This window comes from Hylobates moloch, unplaced genomic scaffold (genome assembly GCF_009828535.3).
Source record: "Hylobates moloch isolate HMO894 unplaced genomic scaffold, HMol_V3 SCAFFOLD_6, whole genome shotgun sequence".
Classification (NCBI taxonomy): domain Eukaryota; kingdom Metazoa; phylum Chordata; class Mammalia; order Primates; family Hylobatidae; genus Hylobates; species Hylobates moloch.
Window position 1 is genome coordinate 1,322,968 of NW_026652281.1, and position 26,233 is coordinate 1,349,200.

The window sequence follows — 26,233 nt, forward strand, 5'->3', positions numbered from 1 at the left end:
GATTGGATGAGGCCCTCGAGCCGTCTGCTGATTTAAATCAATCTCATTTAAAAAACACCTGCACACCAAATTGCACTTGGTGTTTGACTAAACTGGGCAGCATGGCCCAGCAGCCCTGACACATGAATCAACCCTCACACCCCACCCGCAGGCGTGACCACGGCACCCAAGCTGCCACCTAGAACACAGCCGTGCGCTGACTTGCACGTGGTGCCTCTGGTCACACCTCCTCCAACCTCAGCACCCTGTTCAGAAAGGAGATAGCGGCCGGGTGTGGTGCTCACATCTGTAACCCCAGCACCTTGGGAGGCCTGGGGGAGCAGGTCACCTGAGGTCAGGAGTTCGAGACCAGCCTGGCCAACGTGGTGAAACCGCATCTGTACTAAAAATAGAAAAACTAGCCGGGCGTGGTGGCAGGTGTCTGTAGTCCCAGCTGCTCAGGAGGCTGAGGCATCAGAATCACTTGAACCCAGGAGGTAGAGGTTGTAGTGCGCCGAGATTGTGCCACTGCACTCCAGCCTGGGCAACAGAGTGAGACTCTCTTAAAAAAAAAAAAAAAAAAATTAGAGATAACGACTTGGGCTCTCTAGGGACCAGGGATCCAGGCTCCAGGCGCTGCTGTCCGGCCCTTTGCCAGCTCTATGAGGTGCTCACCTGGCCACGTGTCTGGGCAGTGCTTCTAGGGCGGCATCCACTGGGAGGGCAAGACGGTCCTGGTGCAGGTGCCCAATTCTGTCCCCATTTCACTTACTGGGAACTCAAAGCACAGAGAGGCGAGGGCTGAGCTAGGGCCAGATCGCAGTCTCCTGCGGAAGTACATAGACACGATGTATGACCATCCTGGACACCGGCCCTGAGATTCCCCTCCCTCTCCTGCCCTGCCCCAGTGGCCTGGGGGGAAGGGGGAACAAGGTTCTGAAGGGGGTGTGAGCAGACACCTGCCCGTGACCCCCCCTCTCCAGGCTGCCTCTGAGTGGCTGGTGACTCCGCTCCTGCCTGCGAGGGAGGTGGCCAGGTTGCATTCCTCCCTGAGTGCCGGGAAGTCCCTAGAGAGCAGGCCAGCCTGTGCCTGGGCCCTTGGGCAGTCTAGACAGGCCAGACTGGACAGGCCAGGGGGCTGGGTGCCGCTGGGTAAATCACAGGGTGAGGGCTCTGAATCAGCAGCCCACCTTCTGTCCTGGGTCCAGCACCGCTGAGGACACAGTGGGCAGCCGGGTCTGCCGGGGCCAGGTAGCTGTGTTTGGAAGGCAGTGCTGCTCCTGAGAGGCGGCTACCGGGAGGTTTTCAGTGGCCAGGTTCTTCGGAAGCCCTCGCTGCCTCTCTGGGGGGGATTGCTGGGGCTATGGTTGGAGTGGTCACCAGTGTCTGCCCCTGGTGCCGACGGCGGAGTCCTTGTTTTGGGAGGTCATGGCGTGATGCCGGAGGTCAAAGGCAGGCCATGGCAGGGGTATTCCTTTTTTCTTTCTTTCTTTCTTTTTTTTTTTTTTTTTGAGACGGAGTTTCACTCTTGTCGCCCAGGCTGGAGTACAGCGGTGCGATCTCAGCTCACTGCAACCTCCGCCGCCCAGGTTCAAGCGATTCTGCTGCCTCAGCCTCCAGAGTAGCTGGGATTACAGGTACGCGCCACCATGCCCAGCTAATTTTTATATTTTTAGTAGAGATGGGGTTTCGTCATGTTGGCCAGGATGGTCTTGAACTCCTGACCTCGTGATCCCCCCGCCTCAGCCTCCAAAGTGTTGGGATTACAGGCGCACGCCACCATGCCCGGCTAATTTTTGTATTTTTAGTAGAGATGGGGTCTCGTCATGTTGGCCAGGCTGGTCACGAACTCCTAACCTCATGATCCACCCGCCTCAGCTTCCCAAAGTGTTGGCATTACAGGCGTGAGCTTCTGCGCCCAGCCTGGCAGGGGAATGTCGATGCGTGATCTCTGCCTGGAGAGCACGTTCGTGTTTCCCGGAGGACACTTTAGAACATGGGGCCTGTGTTTGGGTGAACCTCAGCCTGAGAATCTACCTGCTCAGGATCCAGTGATGCTGGTGGTGTGGACTTCAGCTCTGGAGAATGGGTTATGTGGAACCTGGGCGCCGGGAGGGCATTGCCACGTGCTTGCTGCTGGGGCTTCAAGAGGACCCCGTCTCCTGTGGCCGAGACCCCGTGTCTCACGGCACGTCTCACTTCATACCCCGCCCCGCCCTCCGCAGCTTCGTGACCTCTGGGTTTCCCCCAGGACCTTCGCATCTGATGTTCCCAGATCTTTCCCACCACTGGGTCCTGCTCCGGTGCCCCCCCGAGGAAGCCTTCCCTGAGGACCCAGCTCAGCATCTGGTGCTAACTGTGGCTCATCGTGCACTTTGGCCCCCAGGAGGCTGTGGGCTCCTGAAACCCCTCTGAACCACGGGCTTCCAACCACACCTGACCCCCTGCGTGCCGACCCTGCGTGCAGGTGTACAGGTGTGCCTGGGGCAGGATGGCTGTGACGGCCTCACAGAGCCCAGAGAGCTGCCTGCTAGCTTCCAAAGCCTTCATTTCAGGTGGAATTGGCCGTCTCTGCAGGAATCCTACCCTCTCAATTAGTCTGGAATGCTGGGGGCGGGGCCAGCTTCAGGTCACAGAGCGACCTTGTTTACCCAGACCTTAACTTCGGCCCTTCCATGCTAATCAGTGTAATCAGTGTGGTCCATGCCGCCTCTGGAATGTGCTGTCCACTCCCTGGGTCAGCCGGAGAGAGTCAGGGAGCACCTACCGGCTGTTACCCCAGGGCTGCCCTGACCTGGCTCTTCACTGTGCACATTTGTATCACACCAGACCCTGGCTGGCAGCTTCAGGTGACGAGGCATGTCACTGCCTTCCTGTTCTGTTATGTTTTGTTTTGTTTTAAATAGGGATGAGGTCTTCCTGTGTTGCCCAGGTTGGTCTCGAACTCCTGGGGTCAAGTGAACCTTCTGCCTCAGCCTCTTAAAGTGCTGGATTACGGGCAGGAGTGACCACACCCGGCCCACCGCTACTTTCTAGATGAAGAGACAGAGTCCCAGAGAAGAAGCAGGGGTTTGGCTGCCGGTCTGGGGCCGGTTCTGCTCGCCTCCAGCCTCTGCCTTGGGCCACCCTGTTCACACAGGAGCTCCTCACAGCCTGAGGCCATGAGCAGAGCCCTCCTGGATGAGCTGGGCCCCAGGAAGTGCCCTGAGCCGTCAGGAGCCGGCCCCGCGTCTCATCCCTATCTCCGGAGCACATTGGCTGCCAGCTCACCAGCTGGCCCCTGGGCAGGCTTGAATCATGACCTGGAACACCAGGTGTCTCTGGCTCCACCCCTGGACCCGCACCCTGTCCAGGTGCCCCAGGGCCAGACTGTTTTGGTTGCACCCTCTGGACGGGCTACCCCCATGACGGCTGCTCATGGAAAGCTGTGGTTCTTAGGGAGCTGCCAGTTCGTAGTCCTGCAGCCTGGAGCTACTGGGTGTAAGGTGGGGGTGCAAGCGTGTTGGGGGCTGGGGGTCCCAAGAAAGAGGTCGTGGGACCTGTACACTCATAGCTGCTGGCCGAGGGGCCACCTTGTGGCTGTCCTTCCCAGCCAGGGCTGGTCAGGGCTTGTGTGCAGGGCAGCTGAAGCTGTGGGAGGCCACACTGTCCACACAGTGCCCTGTAAGCCCACCATGCCTCAGTTTCCCCATCTGACAAGTGGCACAACAGGAGCCGCTTCCTGGCACAGAGCTCAGGGTCAGGGCCGACGCAGCACTTGTGGGCTGCTGGGAGACCTGAGGGGCTGCCCCTTCCTTGTCTTGGCTGCCACGGGTTACCTGGCAAACTGCTCCGGCCGTGGTACTACTGGGGGTCTATCCTTGGCAGTCAGCGTTGGCCGCTCAGCTGGGAGCCCCTTCTCCTCCCCAGATACATCCTCTCCTTGCGGCTGGAGGGGGTCCTGCTGTCCCCAGGGTTGTCGAGCAGCAGGAATCCAGGAGGGCAGTGCCTGCAGCTCAGATGGGGGCCAGTGGGCAGGGCCGATCTGCTTAGACCCTCCGAGGGTGGCAGGAGAGTGCCCTGTGCCCGTCACTGACCTCAGGTGGTGGAGGCCATGGTGTGTGAAGGAAGGAGAGCTGAGTTGGAGGCCTTACTTTGTCACCGCCCCTCTGAGTGCCTGCTGTGTGCAAAGGCCAGTGGAGGCCCCTTCTTCAGCTGGGCTCTGCCCAGACCCCTGAGCTCTGGGTGGGCCAGGAGGGAGGCCTTGCTGCTCACAGAGGTGGCTCTGCCTGACCCAGCTCCCTTCCCAGGGCACAGTGGGGGCATAGGGTTGGCTCCGTCAGACATTCTGGGACCCACGTCCTTCCTGGGACCCAACCCTCTACCCACTGTCCCCCACCTATTTACCTGTACCTGCGCCAGAGATGGCTGCCCAGATAAGTCCTGGTTTCCTCCCTTTCTGGAGAGGCTGTGGGGGCTGGAGAGGAACCCACTTGGGCAGAGAGTCAGGGGATTGCCCTGTGTGGAACGCGGGCCTCACCCGTGCCCTGGAATCTGTCCCCTTCTCCGTTGTTGAGGGATGAGTCCCAGATCCCTGACCCTGCAGGGAAGCCCAGCACAGAAAAACACTGAGGCCTGCACACCCGGGCAGCGACTGGTCGTCTGTCGGGAAGGACAGGCCCTGGGAGGGAGGGGGAGGCAGGGAGGGCAGTGGGAAGGGTCAGGAGGAAGTGGGGGAAGGGCCACCCAGGCCCCGATGTGGGGGATGTCTCATGCTTGGGGTGGGGCATTCTCATCTCTGCTCGGTCTCCTGCCATGCTGGGGGGCATTCACTGCTGACCCCAAGTACCAAAAGGATGGGGATGGGATGCTGAGCAGCATCGGGGAGAACGCAAAGGCACCTCCCAGCTCACCCGCCCCCGCCCCGCAAGCACAACCGTTGCCATGGTGTGGGGACCGGAAGGCGGCAGCTTTGGGACCAGACTGCTTCTGCCTTGGGCCGTGCCTCTGGGCCTTTCGTCAGCACCATCGTCTCCTACGAGTCACTCTTAGCCTGGTGCCCTCCTGGGCAGGGCAGTGCCACAAGAGCTCAGGCCCAGATGTGCAGGTGCCACTGTTCCACCCACCAGCAGGTCACCTGGGGAACCCTCCCCTCCTGCAGCCTCTGCGTGCTCATCTGTGAAATGGGCGTGGTGGAGTCACCCCTGGCTTGTGTGAGAATCCCAGGGCTGATGCCTGCAGGGTCCTGTGGGCTTTGCCCCGCTCCCTGGGCAGAGACAGTTCCCCCAGTCCCACCCACGTGGCTGTGTGCAGCAGGTGCCTGCTGACCCTTTGTTCCTGCACAGTCACCTTGTTCACAGACGGACCCCCCTCCTGCCCTGCAAACCCCTCCAAGGGCTGCGGGCTGAGTGTGTCTGGGAGGGTGGCCTGACTCTCCACGCCAGCAGGTCTGAGAGCAGATGGCTGGGGCAGGTGCGGTGGGTGCCCAACCCACAGCAGCCACCAGGCCTGCAGGACCCTGTCCCGTGTAGGTCAGATGAGCCATAAAACTGAGTTTCCAGGACACTGAGCTAATTAAACCCGGACACCGAGCTAATTAAAGCCAGGCACCGAGCTAATTAAATGCTCCAGAAGCTCGTCGGTGCCCCAGGCTGCTGGCCAGGCTCCAAGTTGGTGAGGAACATTGCGTTTACCTCCTGCTGCCTTGAAGGCCGGTGGCTCCCCTCGGGCCCCTGCCCGTCCTGGGCTCCCTGGGTGCTGCGTGCCCTGTGGCCGCGTCCCACTGTTGCCTTTGGACAAAGCCTGCTCTCCTAGGGCCTGGGGTTCTCCTGTGAGATGGCAGGGGTTGGTTCGAAGGTCTCTGAGGTTTTCAGAGCTTTGTGAAGGGCTCTAGAATCCATTTTCTCTCTCATTGTTGGACAGAGGGTGTAGACGGGGCTTTTTCCTTGAGTTTCTCTCAACTCTCCTTTGTCCATGAGGCAGGAAGAGGGGCGTCCTCAGTCTTCCTCAGTCTTCAGCTCGGGGTGGAGTGGGATGGACAGAGAACTGTGCAGGATCCCAGCCTGAGACTGTCCAGCGCCCCGGGGGAGTGGAGCCCGTGGCTCAGCCGTCTGTAGCCATGGCTGGGGTCACTAAGGGCACAGAGGCACTGCCGACGAGGTCTGGGGTGGGCTTGTGGGATGGTGGGCGCTGGAGGTGGGACTTCTGCTTGTGGAGGGGGGGCCAGGCATGGAGGTTGGGCTAGGTGTTTAAGGTGGGCCAGGCGTGGGGTGTGGGCCAGGCGTGGGGGGTGGGCCAGGTGTCACGTCCGCCGGGGCCTTTGAGGGACAGGTGGGGATTGGCGCGGAGAAGGACTGAAGCACCTGGAGTTTTGGGAGCATGTGCGGAGCAGGCCCGGGTGCCAGGGTGGCTGGTGAAGGTGGGCCTGGGCGGGCTCGGCCTCCATTAGGGGAGCTCCCCAGGTCCCCTCCCCACACAGCTTCCACTTCTGTCTGCTCTCCCAGGCTCCTGTGCTGGCACTCTGGGGTGATAGGCCATGCAGCCTGTGTGAACCTCACCGTAGACCTCGCTGTGAAGGCTGCGGGGGGCTTCTGGGGGCAGGCTGGCTTCCCCCTGTCCCCCGGGCCAACCTTGCCAGCCTTCTTCTTCCATTAAAATGGGATCCGTCTGAGCCCTCATGGCCCCTCTCGGTCTGGGTCTGGTTTTTGTGTTCTGCCTGGGGTCATGGCAGGTAAGGCCCACCAGGCTCCCTTGCAGGGCAGGGTAGAGCAGCGGCCGCCGGGAGCTGCCTGTACCACGTCTGCTCTTCTTCCTCTTCTCCTCTGCCCGGCCCCGCCCACCAGCATAAGCCACTAGCACAGGAGTGTTTATGAATTTCTCTTCCAAACCAAATAAGGCAGAGAGCGCGCTTGCAGGAGTTGGATCAGGCCAGGGGGAGGGCAGCTGGGGCTTGGACCAGGACCCCGGCTCCCTGTTGCTGTCCTGGCCTGGCAGCTGTCATCCGCGAACTCTGATCCTCCCCTGCCCTCACCCGGCCCCTTTCGGAGCTTCCAATGCTGAGCTGGTAGCAAAAGAAGTCAAGACCTAGCAAGGTGCCTGCCCCGGCCAGGAGGCCCAGGTTCTAGCCCTGCAGCTGCCGCTGTGAGCTCTAGGACTCAGACGACTCACGTCTTTCCAGCTTCCGTTCCCTTTGATGAGAGGAAGGCTGGACCAAGCGACCTGCCCTGCTTCTGTCTGTTTCCTCCAGTCCTTTTCCTTTTTGGCCAGTTCACTTGTTGATAACTCCAGCAACACGTGAAAACATTCCCCTTGTAAAGAAAGGAAATGCCGTGAGTAGGAGGGACCAAGGACCTCTTCTGCAGAGGCAAACACGACAGCTTGCTGGGGAACTTCCTGGGCCTTTTTATATATCCTAGACATGAGGAATTTCAGTTTTACACAAAAGGAACGGTAGGCATCTGACTCTCTGTGGCTTGTATCACTCAGCAGTGCCGCAGAGCTTGGTGCATGTTTGTTCTCTTATGCTATGTGTCAGGCACTGTTGTCTCAGCAACAATCCTGTGAGGAGGGAGTTATGGTTCTTGATTTATAGACGAACAAACTAAGACAGAGGAGACTGAGCTCATCTGTGGTCATCTCAGCAGTTGTGAGAGGTCAGGGCCAGAGCCCAGTGGTGTCATTCTGCAGGGCACATACAGACATGACCCACAGGGTTCCACCACACACCCTGCTCCTCGGCCTGCTCTGCAGGTGGGTGCTGAGGCTGTTCCTGCATCTGCTGTGTCTTGTGGGTCCATGGGTGCCTGTGGAGTGGGGGCGGTGGGCTTGCATTTCCAAGCACTGCCCCTGTCACAGGCTTGGGGAGAAGCAGTTGTGCATGAGCTGCTGTGAGCCACAGGTATGACTGGCATCACAGCAGGAGGAGCCCTGGGAATGGCTGTGTGACGATGGGTGGGGACAGAGCTCACAGAAGCCAGGGTTGCCCCCAGGCCAGGGCACTGCTGGGGCCAAGGCTGGGATGCAGCAGGATGTTGGTCTGTTGGGGAGGGGAGTGGCAGGAAGCCCACAGGGTCAGCTGATACCAGGGGACCCAAAGTGCTGGGAGGCTTGAATGCCAGACCAAGGAACTGGTCTGAGGGCCACACGGTTGGTCTCAGTGCACAGGGACTTGGGCTGAGAGGGTCGTTGCTCCTTGATGGCAGTGTCCCTGTGGGAGGAGAGTCCGGGCAGCCACTGCCGGGAACCCACCTGGGCTTGAGAGAGTGGGACCACAGGGCTTAGGAGGCTCCTGGGGATTCCTCCCGGGATTCGGCTGCTCTGCCCCCAACCCCAGAGGGCCTGTTGGTCTAGCCCTATATCCTCTCTGCCAGTTAGGTCAGGGCAGAGAAGTAGAAGCACAGAGGGTGGCGGAGGGGTGTCCAGCCAGGCCTTTCTGTGGCACCTTTTGGGGCGGGCTGGAGTCTGTGAAATCTGTGTTAATGGCCCAGACCCTTCCTGCCTCCTGGGGCATCTGCTGGAGCTGAGGCTGCTGGGGGAGTCTGCCTGTGACTTGAGTCTCTTGCTGGACCATGCTGGGCCCAGTTCGCCTGCCTGTGGGATGGGATGGTGCCACCCTTAGGCTGTTGGGAGGATCTAAGGAGGGTGATGCCTCCAGCCATGGCAGCTGGCCCTGCTCCACCCCGCAGCCCGGCTCCTTCAGGGCCAGGAACCCCCAGGTCGTGGACTCCAACCCTTGGGCTCTCCTTCCCAGGTGACGAAGCTTCAACCCGTGGGCTCTCCTTCCGGGTGAGGAAGCCCTGGAGAAGGTGGAGATGGGATCTCAGTCCGGCCCATGGCTCCATTTCCTTTGAGAAGCTCTTTCTCCCGTCTCTGCCCCCACTCCTTGTTCAAGCTCCTGTCCCTCTCCTATCTCCTAGGCCCCATCAGTCCTTTTGGAGACCTGTTCCCATCCACCCCTGCGCTCACAGGGTCCCGTCAGTCCTCTCAGAGACCTGTTCCCACCCGCCCCTGCGCTCACAGGCTGCCAGTGTCCACACACTCTCAGGCACTGTCATTGGAACCTTTTAACCACACGGGAAAGCAGGCAGGTCAGGTAACTATTACCCGGGGCCTGCACCGGTGCTCCTGCACTGCCAGCCCTCTTGAGGCCCCTCCTCGTAACCTCAATGCATCGCGTCTTCCAGCCCCCCACTCTGAGGGCTCAGCCTCCAGGTGGTCTAAGCTGGAGTCTAAACCTGGAATGCCCTCTGCCTGCCTCAGCCCTTCCCTTCCCCAGGGACCGAGGGCCAGTGCAGCTCCCCAGCCACCCGTTTTTTGTTTGTTTTGAGACGGAGTCTCGCTCTGTCGCCCAGTCTGGAGTGTAGTGGCGCGATCTCGGCTCACTGCAAGGTCTGCCTCTTGGGTTCACGCCATTCTCCTGCCTCAGCCTCCTGAGTAGCTGGCACTACAGGTGTCCACCACCATGCCTGGCTACTTTTTCGTATTTTTAGTAGAGATGGGGTTTCACTGTGTTAGCCAGGATGGTCTTGATCTCCTGACCTCGTGATCTGCCCGCCTCAGCCTCCCAAAATGTTGGGATTACAGGCATGAGCCACTGCACCCGGCGTGTTTGTTTTGATTTTTATTATTTTTTGAGATGGAGTCTTGCTCTATTGCCCAGGCTGGAGTGCAGTGACATAATCTCGGCTCACTGCAAGCTCCACCTCCCTGGTTCAAGCGATTCTCCTGCCTCAGCCTCCCGAGTAGCTGGGATTACAGGCGCCTGCCACCACACCCAGGTAAATTCTGTATTTTTAGTAGAGATGGGGTTTCACCGTGTTGGCCAGGCTGGTCTTGAACTCCTGACCTCAAGCCATCTGCCCACCTTGGCCTCCCAAAGTGCTGGAATTACAGGCGTGAGCCACTGTGCCTGGCCCCAGCCACCAGTTTTGTACAGCACTCAGGTGGGTGTGGTTCCTGAGGACCTGTCACACGAGATCCTCCCGGTCCATCAGCCCACCCGGCCCCACCAGCAGCCAGTGCGGCCCTTGGTGGGTCCAGAGTCCCGGGCAGAACAACTGACTCCAGGTTGTGGAGGGGCCTCTTAGGATCCTTCTAGGCACCCAGGTCGGGCAGGTGCCTCCATGCCTAAGACTGAGTTCCTGGTGGACATCGGGCTGGATGTGGGCGTCCTGCACACCCTCCCTGTGGCCTGGTGCCTGTGAGGAGTGGATAGTCACCCCGAGAGCGTAGACCACCCTCGAGGCTCCCAGATGGCGGCTGCAGAGACCCTCTTCCCTGCCTGGTGTGTGATACCTTCCATGGCTGAGGACACCTCTGGCTGCTCACTCTTGTGACCCTGGACCCAAGTGCTGGGCAACAGCTGGACTCCAGGCCCCAGTCCTTCCTTCTCCTGCTGTCCTGGCTCCTGGGTGCCCCCCCCCCCCCGAGGCTCTGCCCTGTGCTGGGAACCCAGGAATTGCAGCCCTGCCCCCTGGCCCCAGTTTCTCATGTGGGGACCTGCTGGCCAGGTTGACTCCTGACCACTACTGTCTCATCAGACCTGCTGGTCCCACCCAGTCCCCACCTGTCCACCGCCCGAGGCTCTGCTGTGAGGTTGCTCTGCAGCTCTTGGCCTGGGGGCCCCTGTCCTCTCGTGGTACCTTCTGCACTCTGTCCCCTTTGGAGATGGGAGCTTGGAGGGTAGGCGCCACTGTTGCATGAAAAGGCAGTATAAGCAAAGCAACCCCAGATACGAAGGAGCCGGGAGTCGAAGGAGGCAGACAGAGCAAGTGTGTTGGTGCTGGGCTATTTACTGGAAGGAACTTACAGACGGAAACATGACTTCGGGCAGCCTCGAGACAGGTAGAGCTCTGAACCCAAACGCCCAATCCGGGGCTCGTATCTTGCCCTGGGAGGAATGTGCAGGTGGCTGGGAACGTGGCGGGTGGGGTGGCCAGATTCCTGCTGCAGCATCAGGTTTGGTTAGGAAGAAACGTATGAGGAGTAGGCACTCTTTTTTTATTTCTTTCGTGCGTGTGAATGCCAGGGAATAGGTGTTCCTGCATAAAGATGATACATCAACTAGACAGTTTGGAGGCATTCCCAGACCTCGGGTTAATCAGCAGATTAGCATTTAAATAAAGTTACTCTGTCCCCACAGCCGGCTAGGCCCGAGCCACATGGCGGGGGCGGGGGTGTCGGCTGTTTGCTGCATCCCAGGCCTGCTCCATCTCCTCATCTGCAATGTGGAGGTGACAGTCGTGGCCTCGCCTAGTGCCGCAGGATTGTACAGGACACATCACCCAGCTCCGTGCCTGCACTGGGGGCGGTGGTGACGTGGTGGCCGCGGCGGTGACGTGATGGCCGCGGTGGTGATGTGATGGCCTCAGGTGCGCCCACCCTCTGGTTAGGCCTCTCCTCTCCCTGGGGCACAGCGGGTGTCCTCGGGTGGGAGGTTCAGCTGCTGGGCCTGGGGCCCCTCCAGCCCCAGCTTTCAGCTCCTGTGCAGGTGTGGAGCAGGACGGCGTGCCAGGGCCTTGGCTCACACGGTGCCCCCAGCTCGTGTCTGCCTGCTCTGCTGTGCAGCCTCAGCTCCTGTGGGTCCCGAGTCACCCATCTGTGTTGGCCGCAGTCTTTCTGCACCACTTCCTGCGCTTGGCCAGCACTGGCCTGCGGGCCCCGGCAGTGTGGGGCCACACACAGGCTGCACCGGCTGTTTCACGGAGCCTCCCTGCTCAAAATCCTGGCCTTGGGTCTCTGTGTGGCTCCTGGAGGGAGCACGTATGAGGTGTCCAGGTTGTGAGAGCCCCACCCGGCAGCCCTCCCTGTGACAGTCCTTCAGGCCTCGTCAGGCTTGGCTCAGCCCATGTTAGAGGAGGCCAGGCTTGGAGCAGACAGCTGCTCCGCCATCACCACAGGGAGCGAGGGTTGGGCAGGTTCTCGTCTCCCACCCGGGTGTGGGTCAGCTGCAAGGGTCTCATCTCGGGAACTGCATCCTGGCAGGAGGGCTCAGGCGTCTGACATCCCCTGGCAGGTCTTCCTGTGGGCCAGTGGGAGTGGGTGGTGTCCAGCCCTCTGTGTGGAATGTTCCAGTTGAGTGGTGTGTGGTCCTGGTTACCACCATGTGGCATTTGTGGCTTTCCTGGCCAGCACCCACTGAAAGCAGAGGCCAGCCCAGCCCTTGGACACCCAGGGGCCCAGCAGCTACCGTGAGGGCAGCCTGTCCCCTCCTTACTGCGCTTCTCTCAGCTGTAGGATGAGGGTCTGTGGATGGGTGATGGCTGGGCTCTCTGCTTCCCAAGGGCCTGGATGTGGACCACACAGAGTCAGGCATGTGCCGGTGGGGCGAGCGGGTTGGGGGTTGGGAGCCACAGCTCTCTCTGACCCCATCCCATTGCAGCTGACTCAGGAAAAGGCATGACCCCCACAGGGTCACAGGCCCAGCCTGGGCAGCTCCTGATGGGAACGTGGGAGCCACAGGGCAGGGCAGGCTGCTGTCCCTGCTGCTTGGATTGTCTCAGGCCCCACCTCCCCTCTGGCCAAATTTCTTCCTTCACCGCCTGAGCCTGATGCGCGAAGCTTCTGACTTGCCCTGAGTTGGAGCCAGCCTTCAAGGCCAAAAGCAATGCCGCCTCCTCCAGGCAGCCTGCTCTGATGTCTCCCCCTCTGGCTTTAGCCCACAAAGTCACAGTTGAGGCCACATCAACAGACTTAGAACAACAGCACTGCCGGCCACATAGACAACACAGGTAGATACAAGAAGTGTTTCGAAAAGCCGTGGCCCTGCGGCTGGGATGCCTGGACCTGGGTCGGGACCACTCTCGGGAGCTCCTCCCCTCTCAGAGCCCACCCCATCTGAAAATGGGGGCATTGGAGCGTTGGCTGCTCCTCGTTCCTTCCCTGCCAGCCGGCTACTCTGAGGACCCCAAGACCAGATAATGGGAGGGGTGGTGGGCTGGGCTGTAACCCTCAGCCCTTCTCATCCCACCCGTCAGGCCGCCCCTGCTTGGTGTCTGTGGCAAGGCTGACAGAAAAGATGGCACCAGGGAGACCAGCCAGGGCCTGCCTGTCTCAGCCCATTCCTGGGCCAGTGGGTGTGCTGGGGTGTGGGTGGGGGCAGGTGTGCTCTGGGGGGTGGGTGTGCCTGGGGGCGGTGTGCTCTGTGGGCGGGTGTGCTCTGGGGGCGGGTGTGCTCTGGGGTGGGTGTGCTCTGTGGGTCGGGTGTGCTCTGTGGGTGGAGTGTGCTCTGGGGGGGTGTGTCCCTGGGGCAGGTGTGCTCTGGGGGGGGGGGGTGGGTGTGCTCTGTGGGTGGGTGTGCTCTGTGGGCGGGTGTGCTCTGGGGGCGGGTGTGCTCTGGGGGGTGTGTGTGCTCTGTGGGTGGGTGTGCTCTGGGGGGTGGGTGTGCTCTGGGGGTGGGGGTGCTTTGTGGGTGGGGGTGCTTTGGGGGGTGTGCTCTGGGGGGGTGTGTTCTGGGGGGGTGGGTGTGTTCTGGGGGGCGGGTGTGCTCCGGGGGGGGCGGGTGTGCTGGGGGGGGCGGGTGTGCTCTGGGAGGTGGGTGTGCTCTGTGGGCGGGTGTTCTCCGGGGGGGGTGCTCTGGGGGGGTGGGTGCGCTCTGGGGGGGCGGATGCACTCTGTGGGGGTGGGTGTGTTCTGGGGGCAGCGGGTGGGCTTTGGGCTAAGTTGCCCTCTTCCTGTCTGAGCCTTTTCCTTTTCTGTGTTGTTGGCGAGTGGCTGCCACCTGGGACAAGCCTTAGCTGTCTGTGCAACAGTCCACCATGTCCCCGGACCATAGACCAAGCCTGCTGCTGGGTATTGAATGAATGAATGAATGAATGAGTGAACAAACTCTGGGGGACATGTTGCTGGCCGGGCTCTCTGCTGTCACCAGAGCAGGCCCTTGGTGGGTCCTGGTCTCAGGCGGGGGACTTGCCCTGCCGGGTAATGTTGGCCTCCTGGGGAACCCCTGCCAAAGTGTCTCCTACGCCCTCCATCGTCCTCTGCCTTTGACTCCGCTCTGCCCCTCAAGGTGCCCCTCTGGCTCGGCTAGGGGCAGGGCGGTCAGGGAGGCCTCCAGCTCCAGCCCCTCCCTCATCTCCATCCTCAGCCCCTGCACCCGCCTCATCTCCAGTCCCAGCCCCTTGCAGCCTCAGGCTGGGGCTTCTGACAATCCTTTGCAGATTTCAAGGGCTGGTTATTTTTTTTATTCTGGCAAAATATACATCCATAAAATTTGCCATTTTATAGTTTGTTTCCTGAGATGATCTCACCCTGTCGCCCAGGCTGGAGTGCAGCAGCGTGATCATGGCTCACTGCGGCCTCAGTCTCCTGGGCTCAAGTGATCCTCCCGCCCCAGCCTCCCGAGTAGCTGGGACCACAGGCATGCGCCATCATCCCTGGCTAATTTTTGTATTTTTTTGTAGAGATGGGGTCTCTATGTTGCCCAGTCTGGTCTTGAACTCCTGGGCTCAGGTGATCCGCCTGCCTTGGCCTCCCAAAGCGCTGGGATTACAGGCCTCAGCCACCACACCCGGCCTAAAGTTTGTCACGTTAGCCACATTTAAGGGCACAGGTCAGCAGCAGTAAGCACGTTCCCATTGTTGTGCAGCCGTCACCGATACCCATCTCTAGAACTTCTTCATTTTCCCAAAGGAAACTGCACCCACAGCACCGTCTCCCTGGCCTCCCCACAGCCTCAGGGTCTGGTGACCTTCATCCCCAGGACCTACGCTTCTGCCTGCAGGAAGGAGCCCTGCCTGGTGTCCACACCACACTAGGGTGCCCTGCCACGGGCTTTGAACTCAACCCTGGTGCACTTGAACTTGTTCAGCATTGGACATTCCTGGCAGGTCAGACCGTGAGCTCCTCTGCTCTGATGGACGCACGGACGGCTGCCACCTGGCTGGACAGGTGCAGAGGGGAGGTGCCACCTTCTCTGGGGACAGAGCTGGGGCAGAACTCACCTGGCTGAAAAGTGCAGCTCTGGAGAACAAGAGAGAACTTCAGAAGCCTTTGCTGTGAATGCGTTTGCCTCCTGCCTCTTGGGCCAGATATTATTGATTTTTTTTTTTTTTAATGAAAATGTATAATCGTCAAAAACCTTTAGATTTAAAAGCATGGAGCCGATGGCTATGCTTGGTGCGTTAATGGGAGGAAGAGGGGATCTTAACTTCAGGGAGGGCTCCTGGGGGAGTTGGGGGAGGCTGCTTTGTCCAGCAGGGCGGGCGGTGCCCCCTGGAGCCCTGCACTCCGCGATGCATGTGCTAAGCCGAGGCCACCTTGAGCCCCTATCAGCGCTGCGCGTGGCCCTTTCGTGTCTGCTTCTGGGAGGGTGGAAGGGTGAAGTCGCTGAGGGTGGGAAGGGAGGGGCTGTGCTTGTTGAGTTTGCCGTGCACCCCTGGCCCTTTGAGCTGCAAGCATCAGCCCCACAGTGCCACTGGGGAGATGGGTCTGGAGGCCCCACCAGGCTGAAAGGCCAGGTCTCCTGTGTTGTCCGTGGAGGTCGGGGTCTCCCTCTGCCTGCGCCTCCTCTAACATGCCCTGCGTTTTCCGTGCCCCTGGTCTAGGGTGAGGCTCGGGGCCTGGGGACTAAGGGACAGGCGGGTTTCAAGGTGAGAGCTGGGCTGGGCTGGGCCTCCCTCCAGAAGACTTCCCGGGGCTCCTGTGGCACCAAGGACGGGGAAGACAGTGGCACGCATGGCCTCCCCTGGGCACAGAGCCAGACTATGGAGGGACCCTGTTGGCTACACCCTGGCTGGGGCTTTGGGGTCATGGTGGGAGTGGCAGCCGGGGGTCTCGCTTGGACACGGGTCCGAGCTCACTGTGGCCTCCTTCCTCAGCCTCCTGACCACGGTCCTGCGGCTGGAGGGTGGGTGGTGGGTGGTGGGTGGTGGGTGGAGGGTGGGCTGCTGGTGCCCCTTAGGCAGCAAGAGGTGCCTTTCCAGTCCCAGTGTCCTCCCTGGTAGCCCTGGAAAGGCTGAGTGGTCCCCCAGGCCCCCTGCGAGGAGACCACATCAGGTCCCACCCCTCATCTCCTGACAAACCTCACGTTCCTAGGAGGAAGCAGGCCTGGCTAGCATGTGGCAGGCACAGCCTCCCTGACTGCAGACCCTGTCAGATCAGTGCAAGTGCCAGGGGAGACCCCGGGTGGGAGCTGTGTGATTGGGACTGATGCAGGCACTGGCCAGGCTCTCAGGCTGAGGGTGGGAGGCCAGGCCCCGGGACCTTCTGGGAGAGGCAGGAGGGCAGACATGGGGCACGGTGTGGGGGCTGCAGCGAGTGCGGCCACGCAGAGCGTTTGGGCTGAGGGCGTGCTGTGTCCCACTGCCCCATACCTGTGCAAGGGCTCCCAGACATGTGCTGGGTGCAGGAATCATAGCATTTTTTTGTTTGATTGTTTTTTGAGATGGAGTCTTGCTCTGTCACCCAGGCTGGAGTGCAGTGGCACAATCTCAGTTCACCGCAACCTCCGCCTCCTGGGTTTAAGCGATTCTCCTGTCTCAGCCTCCCGAATACTGGGACTACAGGTGTCCACCACCACACCCAGCTGATGTTTGTATTTTTTGTCAAGACAGGGATTCACCATATTGGCCAGGCTGGCCTTGAACTCCTGACCTCAGGTGATCCTCCTGCCTCAGCCTCTTAAACTGCTGGGATTACAGGCGTGAGCCACTGCACCCAGCCAAGAATAGCATTTTCTTTCTTCCTTTCTCTTTTGAGACAGAGTGTCGCTCTGTCGGCCAGGCTGGGGTGCAGTGGCACCATCTCAGTGCAACCTCCGCCTCCCAGGTTCAAGCAATTCTCCTGCCTCAGCCTCCCGAGTAGCTGGGATTACAGGTGCCCGCCACCATGCCCGGCTAATTTTTCTATTTTCAGTAGAGACAGGGTTTCACCATGTTTGCCAGGCTGGTCGCTTTTTTTTTTTTTTTTTGAGACGGAGTCTTGCTCTGTCACCCAGGCTGGAGTGCAGTGGCACGATCTCGGCTCACTGCAACCTCCGCCTCCCGGGTTCACGCCATTCTCCTGCCTCAGCCTCTCCAAGTAGCTGGGACTACAGGCGCCCGCCACCACGCCCGGCTAATTTTTTGTATTTTTAGTAGAGACGGGGTTTCACCGTGGTCTGGATCTCCTGACCTCGTGATCCGCCCGCCTCGGCCTCCCAAAGTGCTGGGATTACAAGCATGAGCCACCACGCCCGGCCTGGCCAGGCTGGTCTTAAACTCTTGACCTCAAGTGATCCACCCGCCTTGGCCTCCCAAAGGGCTGGGATGACAGGTGTGAACCACTGCACCCAGCCCGAGAATAGCATTTTTAAAGGAAAAAAAGCAAGGTTAGGAAGATGGGGCACAACCTCCACGCCCCGCTCGGAGGCTGGTGTCCGTGTCGTGGCGTGTGTGAGATACGTATGGAAGCGTGTGGCGGCTTCCATGGCTCTGGCCCAGGGCAGCACTCACAGAGCACACGGCCTCGGGGGTGTGATGAGCTGGGCCACGGGTGTGCTGTCCTCCGGGGTGGGGGCTGACCATCCTCTGTTGGTGACGCAGCTAACGCCTGTCTCCCCACAGCCTGCCTGCTCCGCTTCAGCGGACTCTCGCTGGTCTACCTGCTCTTCTTGCTGCTGCTGCCCTGGTTCCCTGGCCCCACCCGACACAGCCTCCGAGGTAAGGCCAGGGGACCCCGCCCACGCTCTCAGGGTGGGAGGGGGTGGGCATTCCTTTGGGGCCAAAATTCATACAGCTTTCCTCACCTTTAACAGCCCGGGGTGGAAGATGAGGGGTCCCAAAATAAATTTTTTTTTTTTTTTTGAGACAGAGTCTCGCTCTGTTGCCCAGGCTGGAGTGCATTGGCGCCATCTCTGCTCGCTGCAAGCTCTGCCTCCCATGTTCACACCATTCTCCTGCCTCAACCTCCCGAGTAGCTGGGACTACAGGTGCCCACCACCACGCCCAGCTAATTTTTTTTTTGTATTTTTAGTAGAGACAGGGTTTCACCGTGTTAACCAGGATGGTCTCGATCTCCTGACCTTGTGATCTGCCTGCCTCGGCCTCCCAAAGTGCTGGGATTACAGGCGTAAGCCACTGAGCCTGGACTTTTTTTTTTTTTTTTTTTTGAGACAGAGTCTCGCTCTGTCTCCCAGGCTGGAGTCAGTGGCGCGATCTTGGCTCAGTGCAACCTCCGAATCCCAGGTTCAAGTAGTCCTCGAATCTCAACCTCCCAAGTAGCTGCCATTACAGGTGTGAGCCACCACGCCCAGCCATCAAAGTTTCTTATTTTCATTGTAGACCCCAAGCTGAGCTCAGAATCTTTTCTGATCCGTGTTGCAGAGGCTGTGGGTGGCGAGGGGGTCATGAGGGTGGAGTCCCTGTGTCCCTTGGAGGCCACAGGGAGTGGGTGGGCCCCAAATGCCCGCTCCCTGCAGGCTCCAGGCACATTTCGTGCCTGCTGAGGTTCTGGCAGCCTGGAAGTTCCAGCCGCCTCGACCGCCCTCCTTCTGTCCGCTGTGGGGTTGGACCTCAGTTGACCTTGACCCACTTGTGCGGGGGGAGTTGGGGCCCCCCTTGGGAATCACCTCGGGGTCTGAGCTGGGCCAGGACTGTGTTGCTGTCCTGTATCCTCCAAACAGAGGGCAGGGAGGCCACGTGCCAAGCCTGCAGCCTGGGTGACGAGGGTGGCGGCAAGCCCTCCGTCCAGTGACGTGTCACCTACCTGCACTGTGGGGGCCATGTCCGTTTTGTGCCCACGTTTTAGGAGAGCGTGTTTTGGAGCAAACACTCAGAGAGCTGTCCCCAAAGGCCATGGGCCAAAGGTGGATGGGGCTGGGCCCTCCACTGGTCTTTGGGTTTTGGAGGGTGAAGAGCCGCTGAAAGGAAGGAAGGTCCCCAGGGAGGGCAAGTGTAGCAGCAGGAGACCTTCCCCAGCAGAGGGCGGAGAAGAGGCCAAGCAGGACCGGGGGGCGTGACTGCGGGGACATGCTCTCGGGCGCCGCCCTTCTGGAAGGTGCTGGACGCAGCAGGCTGGCAGCCTGGGGGCCTGTCCGTGGCTGTGAGGTGTCCACCGGGCTGCGTTTTACCAGGGGACTCCGGGGAGGATCTCCTTCTTCTTCCAGCTGCTCCAGGCTCCTACCTTCCTGGGCTTGGGGCCCCTCCCACCATCTCCAGAGCCGGTGGGGTGGGGTCAGGATCACACCTTGTCTCTCCTGCTCCCTCTCCCCTGCGGTAACCCTGTGGCTGCGTCCCATCTGCCCCCCCCGCCCCCGGCTAATCCAGGCCGACCTGCCTGGTTTAAGATCAGCTGTTGGGCAGCCCCCATTTCCTCTGCTGCCTGGAGTCCCCTCTGCATGTGAACTCCTGCATTTACAGATTCTGGGGACTGCGATGCTGGCATCTTTGGGGTCCATCATTCTGCCAGCTATAGGTGGAGGGTTGCCCTCCAGCCTCGTGACACCTGGCTGGAAGCATCCCACAGGCTCCCTCCTAGCTCACGGTGCTTTGGGGTGGGCAATGGTCTTTTTTATTTATTTTTTTTTTGAGACAGAGTCTTGCTCTGTCGCCCAGGCTGGAGTGCAGTGGAACGATCTGGGCTCACTGCAAGCTCCGCCTCCCGGGTTCAAGCGATTCTCCCACCTCGGCCTCCCAAGTAGCTGGGATTACAGGCACGCACCATCATGCCCAGCTAATTTTTGTGTTTTTTGTAGAGACGGGTTTTACCATGTTGGCCAGGCTGGTCTTGAACTCCTGACCTCAGGTGATCCACCCGCCTCAGCCGGGACTACAGGCGTGAGCTACCGTGCTTGGCTTTTTTTTTTTTTTTTTTTTTTGAGTGGGGGTCTTGCTTGGTTGCCCAGGCTGGAGAGCAGTGGCATGATCATGTCTCACTGCAGCCTCCACCTCCTGGGCTCAAGTGATCCTCCTGCCTTAGCCTCCCAAAGTGCTGAGATTACAGGTGTGAGTCACTGTGCCCAGTGCAGGCACTGATCCTGGATCATGGGTAGAATTCAGGGGTGCAGAGAGGCATTTTGGGGAGGGGCCGAGTGCTGGAAGTCGCTGGGGCCCGAGGCCGAAACCCTTCCAGAATGCATGGCTGGGGTGGGTGGGCACCCCCACTCCCGGTCCCTATCCTGGGCCTCCCCTTTGCTCTGTGGAGCCGGTTCTGTCTGTTCCCAGGCCCCTGGCGTTTCGCCGTTTGTTCCGTAAATATTTCATGCCCCGGGCGCAATTGGAAACACTTTCCTTTAATCAGCAGTGGGGGAAGGCAGGCGCCCAGCCACGCCAGGGGAGGAGCTGGGGTGGGAAGATTTGGAGAGGACCTGGGAGGACGTCCCTGCCTGAGCCGCCTCAGAGGCCCTTCAGAGACGGAGACGCTGCCCAGTTTTCCGGGAGGGAGAGAGGAAAGTGTGAGGCTCGCCCGAGCCGAGTGCCCGGGGCTTTATGATTTGTGCAGCTGCTGGGCTTGGCGTGGCCCTGCTGGAAGGTTTGACGCCATCCAGGCCTTGGTCCCCTTGTAGGCGTCAGCTGGACCCTTGGGGGGCTGGAACTTGAGCTCAGACTGAGCAGAGAGGAGAGGGGCAGGGTCTGGGGCAGTGAGAACAGACCCTGGTGCTCCAGGCAGAGCCACAGGGGTCGGCTCCCAGAGACCTGCTTGCCATTTAGGGACTCAGAAGCCCCATCCTGCCTTAGGATAAAACCCACCTCCAAGACTGCCCCTGCTGTCTGGAAAGAGACTACCCCCCACCTCTTACCATGCCCCCTGCAGGGAGGCCCTGCCCCCCTCTCCAGCTTCACTGGTGCCCCTGCTCTGCCAGCCTTGTGTAGTCTCCATCCTCTGTCTCAAAAGCCCCCTCTCGTGGCCCCACCCCGCAGCTCAGCCCTAGCTCAGTCGCTGGGTGGGCCTCATGGCTTAGCCTCAAGGCACCCTGGGTCCCTTGGCTGGTCTCATGCACACCCCACGGATCAGACTCAGGGCAACTCCACACTCTCCACGGATCAGGCCCAGCCCTTGTCCAGCAGGTGTGGGCATGGCGTCTAGGGACCACTTACCAGGACGTTGCCGTGGTGGGGCCCCTGAGCATTGGCAGGCTGTGCAGGGGTCCAAGGGCTCTGGTTCTGGGGCAGGTCCATGCTCTGTCAGCCATCCGGTCTGCGATGCCCTGGAGCCTCCCCGCCCCTTCCTGTTTCCTCCTGAGAGCCCTGCAAGCTGGAGGGGGAGCCCCAGCACCTTTTTTTTTTTTTTTTTTGAGACGGAGTCTTGTTCTGTTGCCCAGGCTGGAGTGCAGTGGCGCGATCTCAACTCACTGCAACCTCTGCCTCCTGGGTTCAAGTGAAAGTGATTCTCCTGCCTCAGCCTCCTGACTAGCTGAGATTACAGGTGCCCATCACCACGCCTGGCTAATTTTTGTATTTTTAATAGAAACAGCGTTTGACCATGTTGGTCAGGCTGGTCTCAAACTCCTGACCTGAGGTGATCCACCAGCCTTGGCCTCCCAAAGGTGTGAGCCACCGCACGCGGCCCCCTGCACCTTCTTCTAGGTGGGCAAGGACCATGCTGAACCCCTCCCCTGCCATGGATGGGGGTGGCAAGAACAGTCCGTTCCCCACGGGCGCCCTCCAGCAGGGAGCGGATGGGCTGGGGCATACACACTTGGTTCAGGAACAAAGGCTGATGGGCGGCTGCCGGCCAGAGCTGGGCGGGTCCCTGGCCTGAGCCTCCTCTCACTCCCTTTCCCAGGATGGAGAGGCCACTGTGAGCTGGGTGTGTCCTGCCGGGAGGGAGTTGCAGTCGGGGGCGGGAGATCCCACTGGGTCTCCTGGGCTCCCGGAAGAGGCAGCAGTGGGTCCCTGAGGAGGTGGCCTGATCCCAGGCTCAGCCTGGCTTTCCCAGCTTTGCATTTAGGGGTGGGACCTGCAGGGGGAGAATGAGGGGTGGGTGGGGACAGGGGCTGCAGGTGGAGGAACAAGAAAGCCACCTGACCCCTTGAGGTCATGCTGTTTGCATCAGAGAAGAGGGCCGGTGTCAGGGTGCCCCCTCGGCCTCTGTGTGCACCGCTCCCCCCGGCCCCGTGCAGGTCAGGAGGCCCTCGGTCCCTCCGCACGTTCCGGCCCCCTCCCATCTCCAGCAGCGTCTCTTCCCAGGGTGCCCCTCGGACTCCCAGCTCCCTAGTCTGATCCAGGCCAGGCAGGGAGCGGTCATGCCACACGGCCAGGAGCAGCCTCCAGGCCCAGCTGCGGCTCCTTTGACCCTGGGAAGGGATCATGGCCCGGCTGTTCTAACATGTCCAGACCAGGACGCTCTGGCTGGCCCAAGAACTGAACCGGGAAGGAGGAAGAGAACGGGGAGGCAGTGACATCCGAGGTGCAGCCAGAGACGGACATCCTGGACTGTCACTGTACAGGGCAAGGCGGTGGGCGGGAGCTGGTGGCCTGGTGAGCCCCTCCCTGCCCAGGGGTCTGTGGTCAGGCACTTCCTTCCCAGGCTGCTGGATTGTGTGTGCAGGGAACCCGTCAGCCTGGCTGCCCAAGGGCCCAGATGTCCTCTCAGTGCCCGGGGGTCCTCGATAGCCCCAGGAGGAGCCCCACGTGCCTATGGGGCAGGCGCCCTGTGGGTCCCTCTCTGTAGGACTCAGAACACCTTCTGCAGTGCCATGTGCTCTCCCTGAGTGCCCAGTACCATGGAGGGCCCCGCTGGCGAGGTTACTTCAACGTCAGGCTAGAGGGTGCAGCGAGCAGGACTCACAGCCCAGGTTCCCAGGCAGGCGTGGCAGGAGCCCATTCCCCGGGTCGGTGTTCTCACGTCACCCCACGGTGACCCTGCTGTACAGAGGCGGGGACGCGGGGTCCCTGCCTGGTGCCGTCCTGCTGCCAGACTTGTGCTCTGCTGAAGAGGGGCTGGCACGGCAGGTATGAGCCCGGCACAGGGGTTGTGAGTGAGAAGCCTGGCACCTATGGGTTCCGGGCAGGGAGGCCCTGGAAGGTTCTGGCCTCCGGGAGCCCTGCACAGCTCCCCCCGGTGGCGGCTCCTGTTCATGTCGGGGCTGCGGCCTCCCTTCCTGGTCTGTTTTCCATTCCTCCTCCCCACTCTCCCTCCTGCTCACCCCTCCCACCCTCCACAAGTCAGAGGTCATAGCTTCAGGGTCAGCAGGTCAGGGCCTGGGGCAACCCTAGGAAGGCGTGAGTGTGAGAAGCTGGTCCAAACCTGCCTCGGCTGCTTTGTGGTGCGGACAGGGAGTCCTGGGCATCCCTGAGTGCTGCCTCGTGGTCACAGGCTTAAGGATGTGCAGGGTGACTTGGACGTGGGTCATGAGTCTTTACTCCAGAAAGAGGGGGCTGAGTGTCCAAGGCCAATCCCGAGTCTGTCACCTAACACCAATTGTGCCCAAAAAACTGAACAGAGTGGACACAGGCCCTGGCGTTTGCGCCCCGAGGCCGAGAGAGGGCAGATGTGGCGGTGACATTCACCACCTTGGACCCAGACCCAGACGCTGCCTGTCCCTGAGCTCCAGGAAGTTATGAGAAGGGCCCGAGCTATTCTGCAGTTTCTTGTGGCCAGGCGTGGCTGGTGGTGCAGGAGTTGCTACCCCAGGGTGAGGGCCCGGAGGCTTCTGTCAGAAGGTGCCAGGGTAGAGAGGGAAGCTGTCCACAGCCCTGTCAGGACTCAGAACCTGGTGGGCCAAGGACTTTGGTCCGGACCCCTGCTGGAGGGTGAGCTGTCCACATGCACGCAGAGAGCAGAGGCGAAGCCAGGGCTCCTGAGTGCCCCCAGCCACAGGCCGCACCCGCCCAGCCCCTGCCCTGCAGCCCAAGGCCTCCCTGCTGGGGGGCTGAGTCCAGTGGGGCCACAGGTAGCTGGGAGCAAGACAAGGCTGCCGGGCAACCAGATGGTGCTGCCGCTTCCTGCCAGGTGCGGGTACACAGAGAGAGAGAGGATGCCGGTCTGGGGCCCGACCTGGCGCACAGCAGGTGCCTGAAATGCCAGGGTGGCCATGGGGACTGGGTACCATGCATAGGGATGCGACTTCTCCTTGCAGCCCCTCAGCCCCAGGGAGGCAGCTGCCTTTTCTCCAGAGCCATCATGGCCCTGCTCCCACCCCTGACACGGCTGCTCAGGGGCTCTCCCCACGCCCTGGTCTCCGTCCATCTGCAGCCCCCACTGGGGTGAGGTGGAGCTTCTCGCCTCTCCCTGTGTTTATTTCCTCTGCTTCCACAACTGAACGGTGACAGGTCTTTGCTGGCTGAGTGAGCAAACCCCAGGTGGTTCCCGCTGAACCTGGGAGGCCTTTTCCTGCCTGTGGGCCCCAGGCCCATCCTGCTGCCACCCCCAGAAGGGTGCCTGGCTCCTTGTCACAAGAGTGACCCTGGGGAGGCGTGGGGAGTGGGGCCGGCCGGCCTGATGGGGTCCCGACTCCGTGACGGGCATGAGCCTCAGGCCTCTGGGCTCTGGCCTGGCTGGGGGCTACTGTCTGGCTGAGTGGCCTTGGCGCGGCCCCTCCCTGTCCCCAGGACCAGCTTCACCCACCCGCTCTGCCGCAGGTCACACAGGCCACCTCCTGCGGGCATTGTTGGGCCTCAGCCTGCTCTTCCTGGTGGCCCATCTCGCCCTCCAGATCTGCCTGCACACTGTGCCCCACCTGGATGAGCTCCTGGGACCCAGCTGTGAGTCACTAAGGGGCGGGGCAGGGATAGCCATCCTGGGGGTCAGGGAGAGGGCCCTGCAGTGACCCCGAGTCTCCTGGGGGAGTTGACTCAGCCTGACTTATGTCTGGCCCGGATGGTCCAGGTGAAACGCTCCAGGGATGACCTGGGTTCCCCTGTCTTTCTCTGCAGGCAGCCGCTGGGAGACCCTCTCTCGACACATAGGGGTCACAAGGTAAGACCATTCCCCCAACCCCCAACCGGCAAGCCTCCCTTGGGGATTTCAGGCCCCAGGAAGTGGGGGGACCCAGGAGGGACAGAGGGGGACCTGGAGACTCACCCACACTCACACCCGCACCTGGAGACCCATCCACGCTCCCACCCGCACCTGGAAACTCATCCACACTCTCACCCGCACCTGGAAACTCATCCCCGCTCCCACTGGCACCTGGAAACTCATCCACACTCCCACCCGCACCTGGAGACCCATCCACACTCCCACCCACATCTGGAAACTCATCCACGCTCTCACCCGCACCTGGATCCCACCCACATCTGGAAACTCATCCACGCTCTCACCCGCACCTGGAGACCCATCGACACTCCCACCCGCACCTGGAGACCCATCCACGCTCTCACCCGCACCTGGAGACCCATCGACACTCCCACCCGCACCTGGAGACCCATCGACACTCCCACCCGCACCTGTCCTCCTGGTCTGACCGCGGCTGCTCCCTGCTGTCCGCAGGCTGGATCTGAAGGACATCCCCAATGCCATCCGGCTGGTGGCCCCTGACCTGGGCATCTTGGTGGTCTCCTCTGTCTGCCTCGGCCTCTGCGGGCGCCTCGCAAGGAACACCCGGCAGAGCCCACGTCCACGGGAGCAGGTGAGGGCAGCTGTGTCACCCGCGTGTCAGGGAGGTCATTCGAGAGCTGTGCTCTCAGCCATTTTGAGGGTTATTTGAATCTTTTTAAAACAAATGTGGACGTTTTAGTTGTAAGCTGGTGTTAAAGAGGGGAGGAAGTTCCAGGTCCCACCCCGGGCACAGCCTGCAGTTCCATCCGTTCAGATGTGTTTCTACCCGGGCTCTGCCTCTAGTCGGAAACCTCCTCGCCCCGAGATGGCGTCTGTGCCCTTAGAAACTCTTCACAGGGGGATTATTTGGGGCCATGCGGTGGTGGAAACCTGCAGTGCTGGGCAGTGGGTCTGGCTGGGGAGGCGCTGCAGACGGGCTAGGAAGGGGCGGCCCCAGCAGGCCCCATGCACTTACAGGCGAACAGGCTGTCAGCCCAGAGCCCCAGCAGGGGCCTGTGCCCCAGGAGCGACGGGCCTGAAGCAGGGCCTCTGTCCTCGGAGTGGGAGGCAGAGTGAACTTTAGCTGCTACGAGACTTGGAGGTCCGGCCCCAGGAATCTCTGAGCTACGGCCACCTCCCACGGGCAGGGAGTGAGCTGGGGCCGGCGACGCCCGACGTTGACTGCTCAGCCCCTCTCGTCCCTGCCTGGGCCCACACTTGCCATCCCCAGGCTCAGTCAGGATTTAGGACCACGTGGGTGTCCTGGCCCACGAACTCCCTATCCCGGGCACCCAGCCTCCTTCCACCTCACCCTCCCAGTGCCCACTCGTCAGACAGCTGATGCTTACCAGGCACGTGGGCCTCAACTTCCAGAGGAGTC

General features: G+C 61.0%; 1 protein-coding gene across 2 annotated transcripts in view; it reads left to right on the plus strand.

The window, feature by feature from the left end:
• PIEZO1 (piezo type mechanosensitive ion channel component 1) overlaps nt 1–26,233 on the plus strand; it is a 67,940-nt gene that overhangs the window by 18,039 nt on the left and 23,668 nt on the right. For both annotated transcript variants that reach the window (XM_032156207.2, XM_032156208.2), the window contains exons 2-5: nt 17,499–17,594; nt 24,456–24,578; nt 24,750–24,792; nt 25,306–25,444. In XM_032156207.2, coding sequence (XP_032012098.1) covers nt 17,499–17,594; nt 24,456–24,578; nt 24,750–24,792; nt 25,306–25,444 — 401 coding nt within the window. The remainder of the gene's footprint in view (nt 1–17,498; nt 17,595–24,455; nt 24,579–24,749; nt 24,793–25,305; nt 25,445–26,233) is intronic.